Source organism: Podarcis muralis, chromosome 15, assembly GCF_964188315.1.
Source record: "Podarcis muralis chromosome 15, rPodMur119.hap1.1, whole genome shotgun sequence".
NCBI lineage: Eukaryota > Metazoa > Chordata > Lepidosauria > Squamata > Lacertidae > Podarcis > Podarcis muralis.
The window spans coordinates 9,522,738-9,538,325 of record NC_135669.1 but is presented as its reverse complement, the minus strand read 5'-3'; the positions used below and the strand labels follow the sequence as shown (position 1 = coordinate 9,538,325).

General features: G+C 45.0%; 1 protein-coding gene across 1 annotated transcript in view; it reads right to left on the bottom strand.

Annotated features, from left to right (window-relative positions):
* Positions 1-5,388: 5,388 nt before the first annotated feature.
* Positions 5,389-15,588, bottom strand: part of KCNU1 (potassium calcium-activated channel subfamily U member 1) — a 91,238-nt gene continuing 81,038 nt past the window's right edge. The window contains exons 26-29 of the mRNA XM_077919799.1: positions 11,774-11,974; positions 8,326-8,552; positions 7,849-7,951; positions 5,389-5,478 (exon numbers count right to left, since the gene is read on the bottom strand). Coding sequence (XP_077775925.1) covers positions 5,389-5,478; positions 7,849-7,951; positions 8,326-8,552; positions 11,774-11,974 — 621 coding nt within the window. The remainder of the gene's footprint in view (positions 5,479-7,848; positions 7,952-8,325; positions 8,553-11,773; positions 11,975-15,588) is intronic.

Here is a 15,588-nt window from a genome sequence, read left to right as displayed (position 1 = left end):
TGCATGGAAATTTTTTTTAAAATTTTTTTCTTTTTAAAAAAGAGAACAGCCCCCAGAGTTTTACATCGCAGGGATGTTTGAGTGAGACTTTGGTTGGGGTTTCAAGTGTGTAACATTCCATGCTCAATGAGGACAAGATCCCTCCCACTGCACTGGTGGTCACCACTACCAGCCAGACTTTGCTTTTCCACTGAACCTTTGAGATATTTGATGTACAGTGGTACCTTGGTTGTCGAACAGCTTGGCTCCCGAACAAATTGGCTCCCCAACACCACAAACCCAGAAGTGGGTGTTCCAGTTTGCGAATGCTTTTCGGAAGCCGGACGCGGCTTCTGCAGCTTCTGATTGAGTGCAGGAAGCTCCTGCAGCCAATCGGAAGCTGCACCTTAGTTCTCGAATGGTTCCAGGAGTCAAACGGGTTCCCGGAATGAATTAAGTTCGACAATCAAGCTACCACTGTATAGTGTTGTTCATTGTATGTGGGGTTTTAACTTCTTTGGGGGTATATTACCCTTACTGTTTTACTGCATTTTTAATGCTTGTTTTATTTGATGTTGTTTATCATATAGTTTATTTTTTAAAAAATAAATAAATGTGCCTATATTGTTAGCCACTGTGGACACCTTCATTTTAGGAGGGGGGAATTGGGTGACTGTGTGTATTATTAACCCTTTCTCAGCTTGCCAATCTCTACTTCATTGCACCCAGCAGTTTTTCCTCAGACATACTTGTTCTCACTAACATGTGCATAATTAACTGGCAGAGGAAGCTCTTTCGCAGAGCACATGGTTTGCATGCAGAAGGTACAATTCCTATAATTTTCATTTAAGAAGATCAGTGAGCAAGTGATTAGAAAGCCATTTGTCGGAACCACTCCTAGTCAATTGCAAACAATCGCCCTCTTGGATCAAACTCAATACCGAAGTTGCATGAAGCTGCCCAGGTGAAAGTAAGGTGAATAATGTGGTTTTTGGTGGAAGATAAACTGCAGGCGAATAGGAACAGTGTTGCATGCAATGAATACAGGGTGTAATGGAAACGGATACCATCTTGCATCCCTAAAACCAGAGAATATGGTCACTGCTTCACTCCCCTGCATGGCCTAATTCCAGCTGGTCTTGACATGCTGTCCTTCACTCTTTGCTAGCATTAGAAGTTAATAAAAAAGTCATATGCCACTTATTCTTCTCTGAGTCTCCTTTATGTGCAAAGGTGTTTCTGCTTTGCAAGAGATAGAAAATGTGGAAACACAGCTTAAGAAAGGTAAAAGCATTATTTGGTCAAGGGCTTTTTTGCATAATACTATTATCACCCAGAGGACTCGGAAATAATCGCGTTATGTGTGTGTGGTGGAGCATCGAAGTGGATGGTCTCATCTTACTTTTTGATGTTGGAAGGATTTAGGTTCTTCGCAGGAACAAGGTACTTCAGACAGCTGATGGAGTCAGAATGTGCTTGATGGAACAAAGCATAGGCTGAATAAATGGGATAATTAAAAGTTGTGTGTGATCAAAAACATGGAACAGATGAGAAGGCTGTTTTTGCAGGACCAAAAAAATAAAAATGGTCTGTGCAGTGAAGGAGAGTTGGAGTGTGGTAGTGCACAGTTTGTTAGTCTTTGTTAGTCCAGCATAATTAAAAGATTAAGGAGCTACACATACATGAACTGCAATGCAGTTTTATTCATTACAAAGCCAGTACTCCTTTCTTCCTTGGAATTCAGAGTAGCCTCCATGGGTTCTCCAAGTGATCTCCCATCTTAAACCCGCTGGTTGCATCATTTGTCTTCACATCATGCCATGACGAAAGTGGAACTGCCCCAAAGGGCTTGTAAGAGCCACGCAGCCACTGTCTAAACAAAATTCACAATAGCAACCAAAGTACAGGCTAGGCTAACATGGTGAGGTCTGAGGAATTGCACTTTACCAGCACCTACAGAACAAATTTCTGTTTGAACCCTGGGGAAAAGGTGATTTCCTTGCAAAATAAGTGCTGATTTGAGGAAAGAGCTCCGAATCACCTGTAAATGGCGAATGACAGCTGTAAAGTAGCAGTGAGGTTCCTCCAGCCTTCCAGTTGTTGGACTGCCATAATCCCTCACCACTGGTCATGGTGGCTGGGACTGATGGGAGTTGTAGTCCATCAACATCTGGGGGGGGGGCAAAGGTTTTTCCAGTCCTGATTTAAAGGATCCCATTGACCAAAAGAATAATGATTGTACATTGTTAATGCTAAAAATATATGGTGAGGCTCTCTATCTACCTTGTTGCCATTTTCAAATGCTTGTGCATACACCATTAAAAAGGAAAAAAAAGACTGCAGCATACAACAGCCGACTAATCCATCAATCATAATCCTGGAGCTGCCAGAAGTCATGTAACTGCTTAAAGAATTTAGCAGCCCTCTGGCACTTATAGGGGGAGGAGGAAAGCCCCATCTAATTAATCACAGGTGAAACAGCTTGGCCTTACTCCAAAAAGCCTCGGAATATCTGCCAAGCTTTGATGGTAATTTTCTTTCTAAATAACCCCCTCAAGAAATTTACGATTAAGTAATTATAGTGATTAATAAAGAGATACTTAGTAAATGGAAGGAGGTTTTGGGGGGAGAGAATAAAGTTCCAATCCATCTTCTGCCCTCCAGAATGAAATCCATTCCTTCTTTTTACATCTTCATTATGTATAGTATAGTATAGTATAGTATAGTATAGTATAGTATAGTATAGTAATCAGATCCTAATTCCCATAAATGTGTACACTCTAACACTCCCTGTTTACCTTACCTTACCTTAATTTTTTGTTTTCTGGTGATGCCAAAATTGGTGCTTGAACAAACATTATTGTCAGGATGCTGCCAGCGGCTCCCAGCTGGTTGCCCAGGAAAGTATAAAAACAAGGAAATGTTCTTACCGTCCTCTGTTTATTCAGTATTTACAGAGAGAGGCTACAGAACCCAGCCTCTTGGGTAATGACATTGTCCCAAGTGAATCTCCACCCTCCGTCTCTCTCCGGGTGCTGCTACATACCCTCTGAGCTCTTTGCTCTCCTACTTTTAAGGCTCACTGGGTTCTGGGAGATGGCGGGTCTGGAATGCTTTCTAAAAACAACATGTCAGCCAGCTGCCATTCCAGTCCTTCCTCCTCCTTTCCCATTATTTCCCAACTTTTCCCCTCATCTGCCTCTGAGCTGTGACCTCCTGCAAACCCCTGTTGTAAATCTATAATGTCTTCCTCTTCCTCCTCCCTGGAAGGCTCAGGATGGGGAGGCAGTCTCCACCATTCCTCCTCTGCCCAGTCCCTGACAATTATCTGTCTTGGAAACAAAGGCCTTGGAATGTAATGTGAAAATAGCCCTCTTCATGCATCCCTCCACATATATGCTAAATGCATGGAAAAGAGGGGCTGCTCCCTTCGGGCCCCATGCCAGCTCTGCCCCTGACACCCACATAGGCTGAGCAAAAAGTTTGTGGATAGAGTATCTGCATGTGTTGCAAATGCGCAGGCATTCCATGTGACCAGAAACCCTGCATGATCTATGATCTCAAATCGGGATGGAGGAGAAATTCAATTCAGTTTGCACTTAAATGTGAATCTATCTGATTTGCACTTTGCAAGTTGTCTTCTTGGAGCTATGCAAAGTCCAAGGAGTCCAGACTTACTGTACATACGTGTCTTACTAAGGCACCCTCTGTACTGCCCCATGGGCTCCTTTACATTGTCAGGTCAGGGTAATGAGACCATTTCCTAAAGAGGAGAATTTGTGCTTCGAGCCCCAAAACCCATCCCCCATGGAAATAAAGACACAGTGGAGACAGAATTTAGTTTAAATGTTAATAGGCAAATTTTAGCCACAACTTTATTAAAATACACACATGTGACTGATATTGGCTTAGGCATTGGTATCAAACTATATCTGGCTCCTGCCCCACCCTGCAGGAAACCTGTAAGGCTAAACAACCAGCAGGGGGATCTCCGTCAGTGTATATTGACTGGTGCTCACCCCTGGGGTTCCCCTGGGGTCCTGGCATGGCCCTAGCCCCTCTCTGGGCTTCGGATGAGATCCAGACCCCCGGATTCCTTTAATGGAATACCCTACTCATTGGAGGTGCAGGTGATGGCCACACCTCCCCTCCCCACATTCCCCTAAACCAATGCCTAACCGCCAAACCTTACAAAGTTGTGATGATTGCTAAGAGGTAGGCAAAAACCAAGTGGCCACAGCCAATCTGCCACATTGGAAAAAATTCCTACCTGGCTCCCATTCCAAAACAGGCGACCAACCAAAGTCCAAAGCAAGGCCAAACACAACCTAATTAATGGGTGGGTGGGTGAGGGTTTCATGCTGCCAAATAGATACCCCCAACCCCCAACCTTGCCATGCTACTGATTGGTTAAAGGCCATTGGCATAACTGTGGCACCTCTGGCTTGGAGTGGGGCAGGCCCGACTCACAAGCCGGTTAGGGAAGAGTTTCAGGGCTGAGCACAACATGGACCCTCTGTTAGGAGGATCTAACTTGCCAATCACTGCTGAGCTTTTTTAAACAGCAACAACACAAACTATGTCAGTTGCACTAAGTTGCCAATGAAATCAATGGGATAAATTCCAGGAAGGGATTACTTCCTCCCATCATGGGTTGAGTAAGTTCCCGCTGCTCATTCCCCTCCCTTGACTTGGAGGACAACATCAAGGAAGACCAAGATTGAGGGCAGGAAATCCATCTGAATAATCCAGTCACCATCCAGATAATTTTGTTCCTGATACCAGACTTGTATATCATTTTTGCAGCGTGATTTTGTTTTGTTTTTAAAAAAAGAAGAAACTTGCTTTGATAGCTTTTCAGGACTGTAATGGGGAATAAAAAGTATTCTTTTAAAAGAAGTCATGACTTAAGTCTCATTGATTTCACTGGGCACTCAGCATAACTAATTGATGATGGCATGAGGTTTTTATTTTGTCAAGAAGATATGAAGGAGATCTGGTGCATGTGTGTATATTTCTGGCAACAGCAAAATAACCACTCACATCAACTTCACACAAGGCAGTGCACATTTTATTTGTAGGTTTTTGTTTTGTTTTGTTTTGCTTTTGCTACATGGAAATGATTTTCATGGGGAGAAAAAATGTTGCATGTGAAGCAGTGAAAAGGTTGAAAGAGGGAGCGACTCTGAGACCCAATGGGATATTTTTTGAATGACATGGTACAAAGCTGAAATAACTTTGGGGATCATCTAGCCATCGCTTCCCTTCCAAATGAAATGAAGCCTGGGGATAGTTTGCTCACCTTGCCTACCCCAACAGAATCCCTGAGGTGAAAAGCTCTCAAAGACATTACGATGACTGTCACTCGTGCTTAATTAGAGATGAGTGATGATCGGGGATGTTTTCCCTTCACATATTCAGAATGGCTGTGGAAAAGATATGGATGATTAGGATCATGGACAAAGGGCATAGCAAAGAGGTGACCTTGATCTCTTGGGCCTGAATTAAACAGGAATCCAGGTAACAAAAACTCAATGGCTGTGTTGGAAAATTTAAAGGATTAATTATCTTACACAGGAAAAGTGAATTATTTGGAAATGGAAGTTAGTAGTAACAGACTTTACCAATCAGGTGTCTTCCAGATGTTTTGGACTAGGATGTCCTGAGGTCCTTGGAGGAAAACCAGGGGGGGGGGTTGCCATTAATAAAGGAAAGCTGTCACAGGAAGGGTTGTGTCCCCTACTCTTGAGATTTTGTTGGTGTCCATCTGTCTTGGAAGACAATGGAAAAGTGCACCTATGGGGCTGAAGTCAAACCACTGGAGAGTTACAGGTTCTGCTGTGGCTGTAGAAACTGATACAGGAGAGACATGTTTTGTTGCAGCTGAGGCAGATGAAGGCACCCAGTTTTGCTGCTACAGGTGCAATATTTTCTGTGAAAAGGGATCTATTTTCAAAGCAGGGAGAGACCTTGGCCTGAAATCCTGGAGAGATGAGGTTATGACCTATTGCTTGTCCATTAGATGTGTGAGTTGGGATGGGAGAGAATTTTGATTCAATCTGCATTTACATGTGAACCTCTGTAATTCACTGTAATTTTCAAAACCATACAAGAACCGAAACACAACTGTGCTTCAAAATTGGCACATGCCTGAATTCTGTAACACAGTTCTCCAGTCAACTGATGTGCAAAAAAATCTGTACACTGGTAGAAAAATGTGCATAAAATGCATAGATAAATGAAAATAACATTAAAAATGCATTTTTGGATAAATTCAATTACAAAACATGCATATTGGGCTAAATTGCGTACAAACAGGTGTATCTGGAGAAATTCTCACTAAAACGCTGGTGAATTTATAATGACTTACCCCCATAATTCTCAAACTGTTGTGAAAGTGTGGAGAACTAAACTGAAGATTGGAAAAAATGAGAAACAGAGAGAAATAGAAATTGACATGTTTGGCCATCCCTGAAAAATAAGGCCTCTTCTTACACTCTCCAGCTTAGTCTCTGCTACGTCCAATATTTCTGTGAAATTCCACGGTGAAAGTCATGCTATTTATTTGAAACAAAGTCTAGTGCTTCCCCTTTTAAAGAGAAAGCAGTGCAGACCTTTGTCTCCAGCCTCAGGGATCACTTAATTGGCTCCCCCGTAAAAATGCAGTGAGCTCAGTTGCCTGATAATGATTATAAATGACAGAGACTATCAGATTTACCTTGGGACATCTCCAGGGAGTTTGCAGTTAGTTTAGTCTGAACTCTGCGTCAGCTGTTCAAGCTTCTTTCTTCTCAGTATGTGGTGGCTGGACTCAAGCTGCAGTCTTTCAAACCTAATTAGTGTTAAGGGAAGGAGGGGAACCCACAAACCCTCCTTTTCCTCTCCCCCCCAATTGGTTTTGCAGAACAAGGCCAGAGATTTATTCAAGGTACAAGTAACTTACATATTTGGAGGGATCTTGATATTACATAATAAAGGACTTCATCCGCGCTTGCAGATTTGAGACTTTAGAAGGGCAGCTAACATTCTTGGGCCCGAAGACTAAAAACACTCTGCTGGCAACAGGATAAGGCAACTGGGAGATGGCATCACTCTTCAGCTTATGGGGGGTGCAAATCGCCCCTTCCTGACTCGTCAGATGATCAACAGGAGGAACAGTGAGGAGGTGATGTGCTTCCAGGCTGGGGTTAACCAACCCTTCACAGACCTTGTGAAATGCACTGGTGCACCAGAAAACACACACAAACTCCTAATGTCTTTGTTGTTCCGTTCTGGCCTTGCAGAGAAGGGAGCATCTGGAGCAAGCAATTTGACCCAACAAAGGCTAGAGGTAGACTGAGGCCCTTTGAACCTCAGTGTCCAGTCCAACTCTCTGGCCTGTAGAGGGGCCTCCTGCCTGGTTCACTCCCTATTGCATGGGACCAGCAAGGTAGAGTGGGGGGTATTTGGTTCCTTGGGTCCATGGAAAGCGTCCCAGCTGTGGCTCTATGGGCTCTGGTGCAGTGATTGACAGAGAGCTCATTGTTCTCTTCAGGAGAAGTGCCTGGGAGCAGCAGAATGCAAGGAGAATGCAAGCGGACTCCAATCACACTCCCTTCATGAAATGTGAGGTCTCTCCAGAAGCCCCTGGAACAATCACATGGGTTTGTCTAAACTATACTTGGTGAGAATTTTGGATTTGGATCCTGGAATGCTTAACCTTAAATCATACCCCAGGGTAAAGGATGGAAGTGGGGAGAAATGGTTGCAGACACTTCATAAAGAACAAAGTATTTATTTGAAGGGAGATGCTGGCATATTTCATGATAAAAACGTTTGGTCTGGTGTCAGCAAAGCACCCTTTCGTCTGACTGTTCGAATGGACTTTACCACAGTTGTCAGGTCATTTACTAAAGTGTTGAATGGGACAAGGCAAAAGAACTGATCAGAGGCGTAGATCTCAAAATTGGTAGGTGGCCGAGCAATCACAAATCTGTTTTTAGAAAAAAAAGAGTCAGCAATATCACAATTTGAAAAACTACACACTCAAAGGAGCAATTGTTTTTTGGACATATATATTAAGGGGTTTTGAATGTGTTTTTAAAAACTTGCATAATGGTCAAAAGATCTGCGTAAAATGGGAAGGGGTTAATGGGAAAGAGAAAATTTAATTCTTACTTGTGTAACAATACCCTAAAATGTATCATACATACATGATACAATCTTTTAATGCAGTAGTACAGTATTCCCATTTTGCATTTTTATGTTGTGAACCACCCTGTGATCTTTGGATGAAGGGCGGTATACAAATAATAATAATAATAATAATAATAATAATAATAATAATAATAATATTTGGACCAATACTGATCCATGAAAATGTGAACTATTTTCTTATTTGTTTTGAAACTGACACACTCAAACGGAGCTGCATCTGTACATTTCAATTTGCAATATACTTTCCTATTTTCAATCAGACTGGTCTCATCTTTCTGACGGTAGAGGCCAAAGCAAAGGATTCCAAGCAACTCAAGTGCTAGATTGTAGATATCCCCAAAGAAGAGCTGTGAAGAGGGGGAAAGTGACAATATTGTCTTAATGCCATATCAACATTCCTTGATAAGATTAATTTAAGTGATAAGTCTGTTTGTACCTTCTTGGGTGGGTGGCTTTGTGGGCGGGCCCTGGGCTTCCCCTGTGAACTGGCCTATTGCAGTCCACATGGTCTTTCTGCCACCAAATTGGCCGATGGAAGCAGGAATGTAGAGGGCGTTTCCCCTGGGCACGGTGCCAACTGACCAGTAGTGGCGCTTGGCACTGCGCCCATGGCAAGGATAAATGCCTGGCCTGCAGGGCCTTTCAGCCTCTCCCTTACTGTGTATGTCCCATAAACTACTGGTTGACTGGTTTAAAATAAAATAAAATTCTTAATTTTGTATGAATTCATATGCATGTGCATTTTTACCACAGGTTCCAGTCAGGATTGTGGTGGCCTCACATATAATGCATTGGTCACTGGGGTCAGGTAGCTGTCGAGTTCACCGGTGCCTCCACTGGCAAAGTTGGATCCAGACACACACCTGAAGTATGCAGCCTTTCTCAACCTGTGGGTCCCCAGATGTTGTTGAACTACAACTCCCATCACCCCTAGCTAGGAAGGCCAGAGCTCAGGGATGATGGGAGTTGTAGTCCAACAACATCTGGGGACCCACAGGTTGAGAACTGCTGCTTTAGAGGGAGTGAACCTTGTAGAGAACAGGTGACCTGCCAAGTCCTGAATCCAGGAACCACCCACTCTTAGGATGTCAGGATTCTATCCCAGCATATTGGCCCTCATCCACGCCACAATTGCTTCCAAGCCCTGCTTAAATGATGCACAGAAATAGAGCTAAGTACAGTAGCAGAAAGAGGGTCGCGGGTGGCGCTGTGGGTTAAACCACAGAGCCTAGGGCTTGCCAATCAGAAGGTCGGTGGTTCAAATCCCCACGATGGGGTGAGCTCCCGTTGCTCGGTCCCTGCTCCTGCCAATCTAGCAGTTCAAAAGCATGAAGTTCAAGTAGATAAATAGGTACCGCTCCGGCAGGAAGGTAAACAGCGTTTCTGTGCTCTGCTCTGGTTCTCCAAAAGAAGCTTAATCATGCTGGCCACATGACCCGGAAGCTATACACTGGCTCCCTCGGCCAATAAAGTGAGATGAGCGTCGCAACCCCAGAGTCGTCCGCGACTGGACCTAATGGTCAGGGGTCCCTTTACCTTTACCTTTACAGTAGCAGAGCTGGCTGCATGGGCACACAGGGTGCACATGCTGTGCACTCGGGGTGGGGGGATCTGCCGTGTGGGGGCGGGGCAATCTGCTGCACGGGGGCGGGGTGATCCTCCGCGCATGGCGGCGGGGCGATCCTCCGTGCGTGGCGGCGGCACGATCCTTCACGCATGGCTGCAGAGGTGAGATCCCTCGGGGGCGATGGGGCAAGTCGGGGGGTGCCTTTTTGTCACCCCATTCAGAGATAGCACCTGGGGTGGGGTGCACCCCCCCCCCCGCATCCCCCTTCCTATGCCCCTGGCTGAGTGTCACATTGTCTACAAAGTAGTAATATCTAGCACCAGATCCCCTAATGACCACTTCCCCAGGGCTTCATACAGATCACGCCTTTCCAAACTGAGCTTCATTTGGATGAAACAAAATAATAAAAATTCCTTCCAGTAGCACCTTAGAGACAAACTAAGTTTGTCACTGGCATGAGCTTTCGTGTGCATGCACATTTCTTCAGATACAGTGGTACCCCGCAAGACGAACGCCTCGCGAGACGAAAAACTCGCAAAACGAAAGGTTTTTTCGTTTTCGAGTTGCCTCGCAAGACGAATTTCCCTATGGGCTTGCTTCGCAAAACGAAGCTTGCCCCGGGGACAGCGGGTCTTCTCTTTTGAAGCAAGGGGCGGTGGGGAGATCGCTTCTCCCCACCGCCCCTTGCTTCAAAAGAGGTCTGCCCCCGGACCTCTTTTGAAGCAAGGGGCTGCGGGGAGATCGCTTCTCCCGGTGCTCCGAAGCGGGGGGGGGGGGGGCGGGAACACCTGCCCCAGCCGCCGGGCTTCGTAGCGCTGCTGCGAAGCCGGGCGGGGGGTGGGAACACCTGCCCCAGCCACCCCGCTTCGGAACGCTGCTCCGAAGCGGGGTGGGGGGGGTGGGAACACCTGCCCCAGCCGCCGGGCTTCGTAGCGCTGCTGCGAAGCCGGGTGGGGGGCGGGAACACCTGCCCCAGCCGTCGGGCTTCGTAGCGCTGCTGCGAAGCCGGGCGGGGGGGGGGGACACCTTCTGAAGGCGGGCGGGGGGCGAAAGTCTTTGTCCCCCCTGCCTGCCTTCCCAGGGGCTTTTAAATCGCCCCGGACAGTGGAGAAGTCCTCCGCTGTCCCGGGGCGATTTTAAAATGCCGCCCGCCAGCATTTTAAGATCGCCCGGACAGCGGAGAAGTCTGTCCCCGGACCTGGTCTGAAGGCGGTTTCCCTAGCAACGCATTAATTGATTTTCAATGCATTCCTATGGGAAACCGTGCATCGCAAGACGAAAAAACCGCAAGACGAAGAGACTTGCGGAACGAATTAATTTCATCTTGCGAGGCACCACTGTATCTTCATTTGGATGGTACACAGCATGTTTTTGAAGAATGGCAGATGTAGTGACTGCACTTGAAAAGTGAGTCCGGTGGGCACAACAGAAACATCCACTGCATTAAAAATTCATATTGATTTGTAATTGTGCTTTTAATGCTTTTATTTCTTATATAGTACAATAAAATTTGATACTTAAGAAATAAAAGAAGCAATAAAAATACAATTAAGAATCACACAACAACTAGCAGTTTATTACAATTGCTACCATTAGCAGAAAAATCATTAGGGGGTCCACCAGGATCATCAGCATATTTTTTTTTTTTTAAAAAAGGAACCAAAGATATAGATGTTAAAAGGCATTGGCACCAACATGGTAAGGATGGATGGATCAGACCAATTCTTATTCCATCCAATTCCACACTTTCTCAGCATGTTCTAAACTGAGGTTCATCTGCCTTTGTCCCATTGTCTTCACTGACTTAAGCACTTCTTGTTGCCTCAAATGGACCTTTTTAAATGAGGTTATTGATATGAATGCGGATACAAAGCTCATGCATGTGATTCAAGACAGTCTATGGATTGCAAATCCAAGAAAACAGTAAACACAGCTGCCTATCTTCCTAATTCACTTGCTCATGATGGTTTGAAGCACATCAATGAGACTTAAAAGAGGTAGCTTGAAGGAAATGAGCTAAATACAACTCACCAGTCGTCCGTCTGCTACACTTGGAGAATCTGTCAGTGCTAAAAGTGCCAGTTTACACCTGTTCCTCGATCCAAACTGCACCACATTGCTAGTACTGCCACTCAGTGAAGCCTCCTCTGCCAGATATTCTTCCAGTTCTGGACTGGTCCCCCCAGTCACCAGTGACTGCAGTAAAGCCAACACATGGTGATTATGGTAGGTCTGCAATGAAAATGTACAGAAGACAAACATTCATTTCTACCAGATGATACAAAAGACAGCAAATCCAATTAGACTTGTTAGGGCCTTCCTGTAGGTATTCTAGAACAATGGTTTTCAAATTTCCTATAATCAAGCAATGCTAATTCACATTAATTTGCCTGCCACCAAGAAGTGTGAACATTTTCTGTGGAGTCCATGTGCATTTTCAGAAGGATCCAGCCTGCCTTTTCAAATATTAACATCGTTACGGTACTGCTCAGGGTTCTCGGGCCTCATTTTCGCACAACACAATTTGAGTGCACTTGCAATGCATTTTCCAGCAGGAATGAATAGCAGGGAAGGTTGTGGTGGACAGCCTCTCTGCCAGGTAATATATATGGCAGGGTTAGGACTGCAGGATTAGAACCATTTTGAGGGAATCTTGGAAAATTTCATCAAGCAAAGTTTGATTGCTACTCTAACTGATATCTCTTGAGTGTGCAGGGCATGCTGTGTTGGCCATCAGCTTAATGTATGTGAGGAATCTGAATCCTCACTGGTCTGACACTGGAAATCTCCATATTATTGTGGAGATGTATGAACAAGAAAATAGAGGATCAGCATGGAGACCAGTATAGGGCCACAAACTATTAAATTCAGATGACTGGGTGACTATGATTATTTCCGAAAAATAAGGGGACACCAAATCTCTCATGACAGCCTTAAGCAGGGCCTTAAGCAGGCTTCCTCAACCTCAGCCCTCCAGATGTTTTGACACTACAATTCCCATTATCCCTGACCACTGGACCTGCTAGCTAGGGATCATGGGAATTGTAGGCCAAAAACATCTGGAGGACTGAGGTCGAGGAAGCCTGGCCTTAAGATTAGAAAAACAAGTACCAGCAAAGTACCCCAACCTCTTAAAGGTATTTAGGGAATCTGAAGGGATGATTCATATGACATGCAGATGGTAGCATTATTTATGAGTGTTATTTATTCGTTTCAGAGAGGATGTACATGTTGGTGAAGTCCTTTCCTTTCAACCTGGCTTAGGTAAAGGTAAAAATAGAGGACCCCTGGATGGTTAAGTCCAGTCAAAGGCGACTATGAGGTTGCGGCGCTCATCTCGCTTTCAGGCTGAGGGAGCCGGCATTTGTCCACAGACAGCTTTCTGGGTCGTGTGGGCAGCAGGACGAAACCGCTTCTGGTGCAATGGAACACCGTGACGGAAACTAGAGTGCACGGAAATGCCGTTTGTCTTCCCACCACAGCGGTACCTATTTATCTACTTGTGCTGATATGCTTTCGAACTGCTAGGTTGGCAGGAGCTGGGACCTGACATATTGTTATTAGGATAGTAAAGTAAATACCATAAAACCTGCCAAGCATTTAAATAACTGAATGGTCCTTGCAAACTTACAGGCCATGCTGGTGAATTGCACTTCAATTTTACTTGAGCCTTTTCTGCCTTTTTGAGGAGGGATTTTTTCAGAATTATCATGTTCTCTTGGCCAGGCTTATCTAGCTCAGAGGGAATCAACATTTTACATACTTTGCTGAGCTCTTTAACATATCATGGCTAAACTTTTTTGACATCAAAAGGATTTCATTTACATACTTGGCTTAATTAATCGGATTTATGTGTCACCTGCATTTTATTTGCTGAGTTATACACTGTTTGAGTTTGCAGAGTGAAAAGAAAGACAACTAAAGAGAGCTGAGTTTCTTTAAGAACATCCCTGCGGTAAATGTGAGTACATTCAAGAGAACTTTCAGTCTCATTGAAAAGGATCGCACTCCTGCAAAAATCCTAATTCACCTAGACATTACTGATATGCTTAGGCACTGTACATTGATTAAACAGGGTAAGGTAAAGGTAAAGGTACCCCTGCCCGTACGGGCCAGTCTTGACAGACTCTGGGGTTGTGCGCCCATCTCACTCAAGAGGCCGGGGGCCAGCACTGTCCGGAGACACTTCCGGGTCACGTGGCCAGCGTGACATCGCTGCTCTGGCGAGCCAGCGCAGCACACAGAAACGCCATTTACCTTCCCGCCAGTAAGCGGTCCCTATTTATCTACTTGCACCCGGGGGTGCTTTCGAACTGCTAGGTTGGCAGGCGCTGGGACCGAGCAATGGGAGTGCACCCCGCCGCGGGGATTTGAACCGCCGACCTTTCGATCAGCAAGCCCTAGGCGCTGAGGCTTTTACCCACAGCGCACCCGCGTCCCTATAAAACAGGGTAACAACCCACAGCGCCACCCGCGTCCCTATTAAACAGGGTAACAACAACAAAATCAGTCTTGATGTAATTGAATGCATGATTACATCAATATTATTTTGGTGGTGTTTTACCCATGCTCAAGAAGTGCATATGCACAACTGTAAAAAACTGCGCGCACACCAATGTTCAAGATTAGTTTTGGGCAGTCTTTGGGCCCTGAAAATGTTAAGAAATTGCACATGCTCTAATTCCAGAATGAACTTTAGAAATTCCTCCACTTAACACCACAATTCAGGAGTAGAATGCAAGACAGAGGCAAGTTATGAAACAGTTAAGCAATGAAATGGGTGAAATCTACTCAAACCTGGCTTTAAGATTTTTAATAATATGGATAATTAGTTACATATTCACACAACTTTGTTATCTAGTGCTAACTATCATTAGTACAACATTAGATAAAGGTAAAGGTACCCCTGCCCGTACGGGCCAGTCGTGTCCGACTCTAGGGTTGTGCGCCCATCTCACTTAAGAGGCTGGGGGCCAGCGCTGTCCGGAGACACTTCCGGGTCACGTGGCCAGCGTGACGAAGCTGCTCTGGCAAGCCAGCACCAGCGCAGCACACGGAAACACCGTTTACCTTCCCGCTAGAAAGCGGTACCTATTTATCTACTTGCACTTAGGGGTGCTTTCGAACTGCTAGGTGGGCAGGAGCTGGGACTGAAAGACGGGAGCTCACCCCGCCGCGGGGATTCAAACTGCCGACCATACGATCGGCAAGTCCTAGGCACTGAGGTTTTACCCACAGCGCCACCTGCGTCCCTAGTACAACATTAGCCTATCTCTAAAGTCAAATTAGGATGGATTTGTATGGTATTCTGAGTGAGTGAATTTGCATTTCTTATTGTGTCCAACTCCATTCCAAAGTTCATTCCAGGAATCTAGAGATGTCACCAGGTTGTCCTGGCATCCTCTAGGACCTTTCAGCAACCAAAGAAATCTATCCTACACCATGTGAAAATCTTATAGCCACACAAGTAAAGACCTAACATTATACAGAGGCTCCCTGAGCTGCTCTAGACTTCGATGTACACGTCCAGAGGTTTTGACTATTGCAGAAGAAGCTGTCCATTGCTGAACATGGTAGAGGTCTGGCCTTCTATACTTACAGGAATACACTGCACCCTGGGCCCATTCTAGAAATAGTTCTGCCAAAATAAACCCTGCTCCTATAAACCCTAGTTATACATTCCACCAAATTTCAGAAAAGTAATTCCTGGCTTTAATCCAAAATAAATGCATGTTTTAGAAGTGCATAATACATTTTGCAAAGAAAGCAAACATGGACAGCAAGTCAAACTGCATTTCTGCCCATAGTAGAACTTTGCTGGAAGAGGTTAACAATTCAGTGGAGAA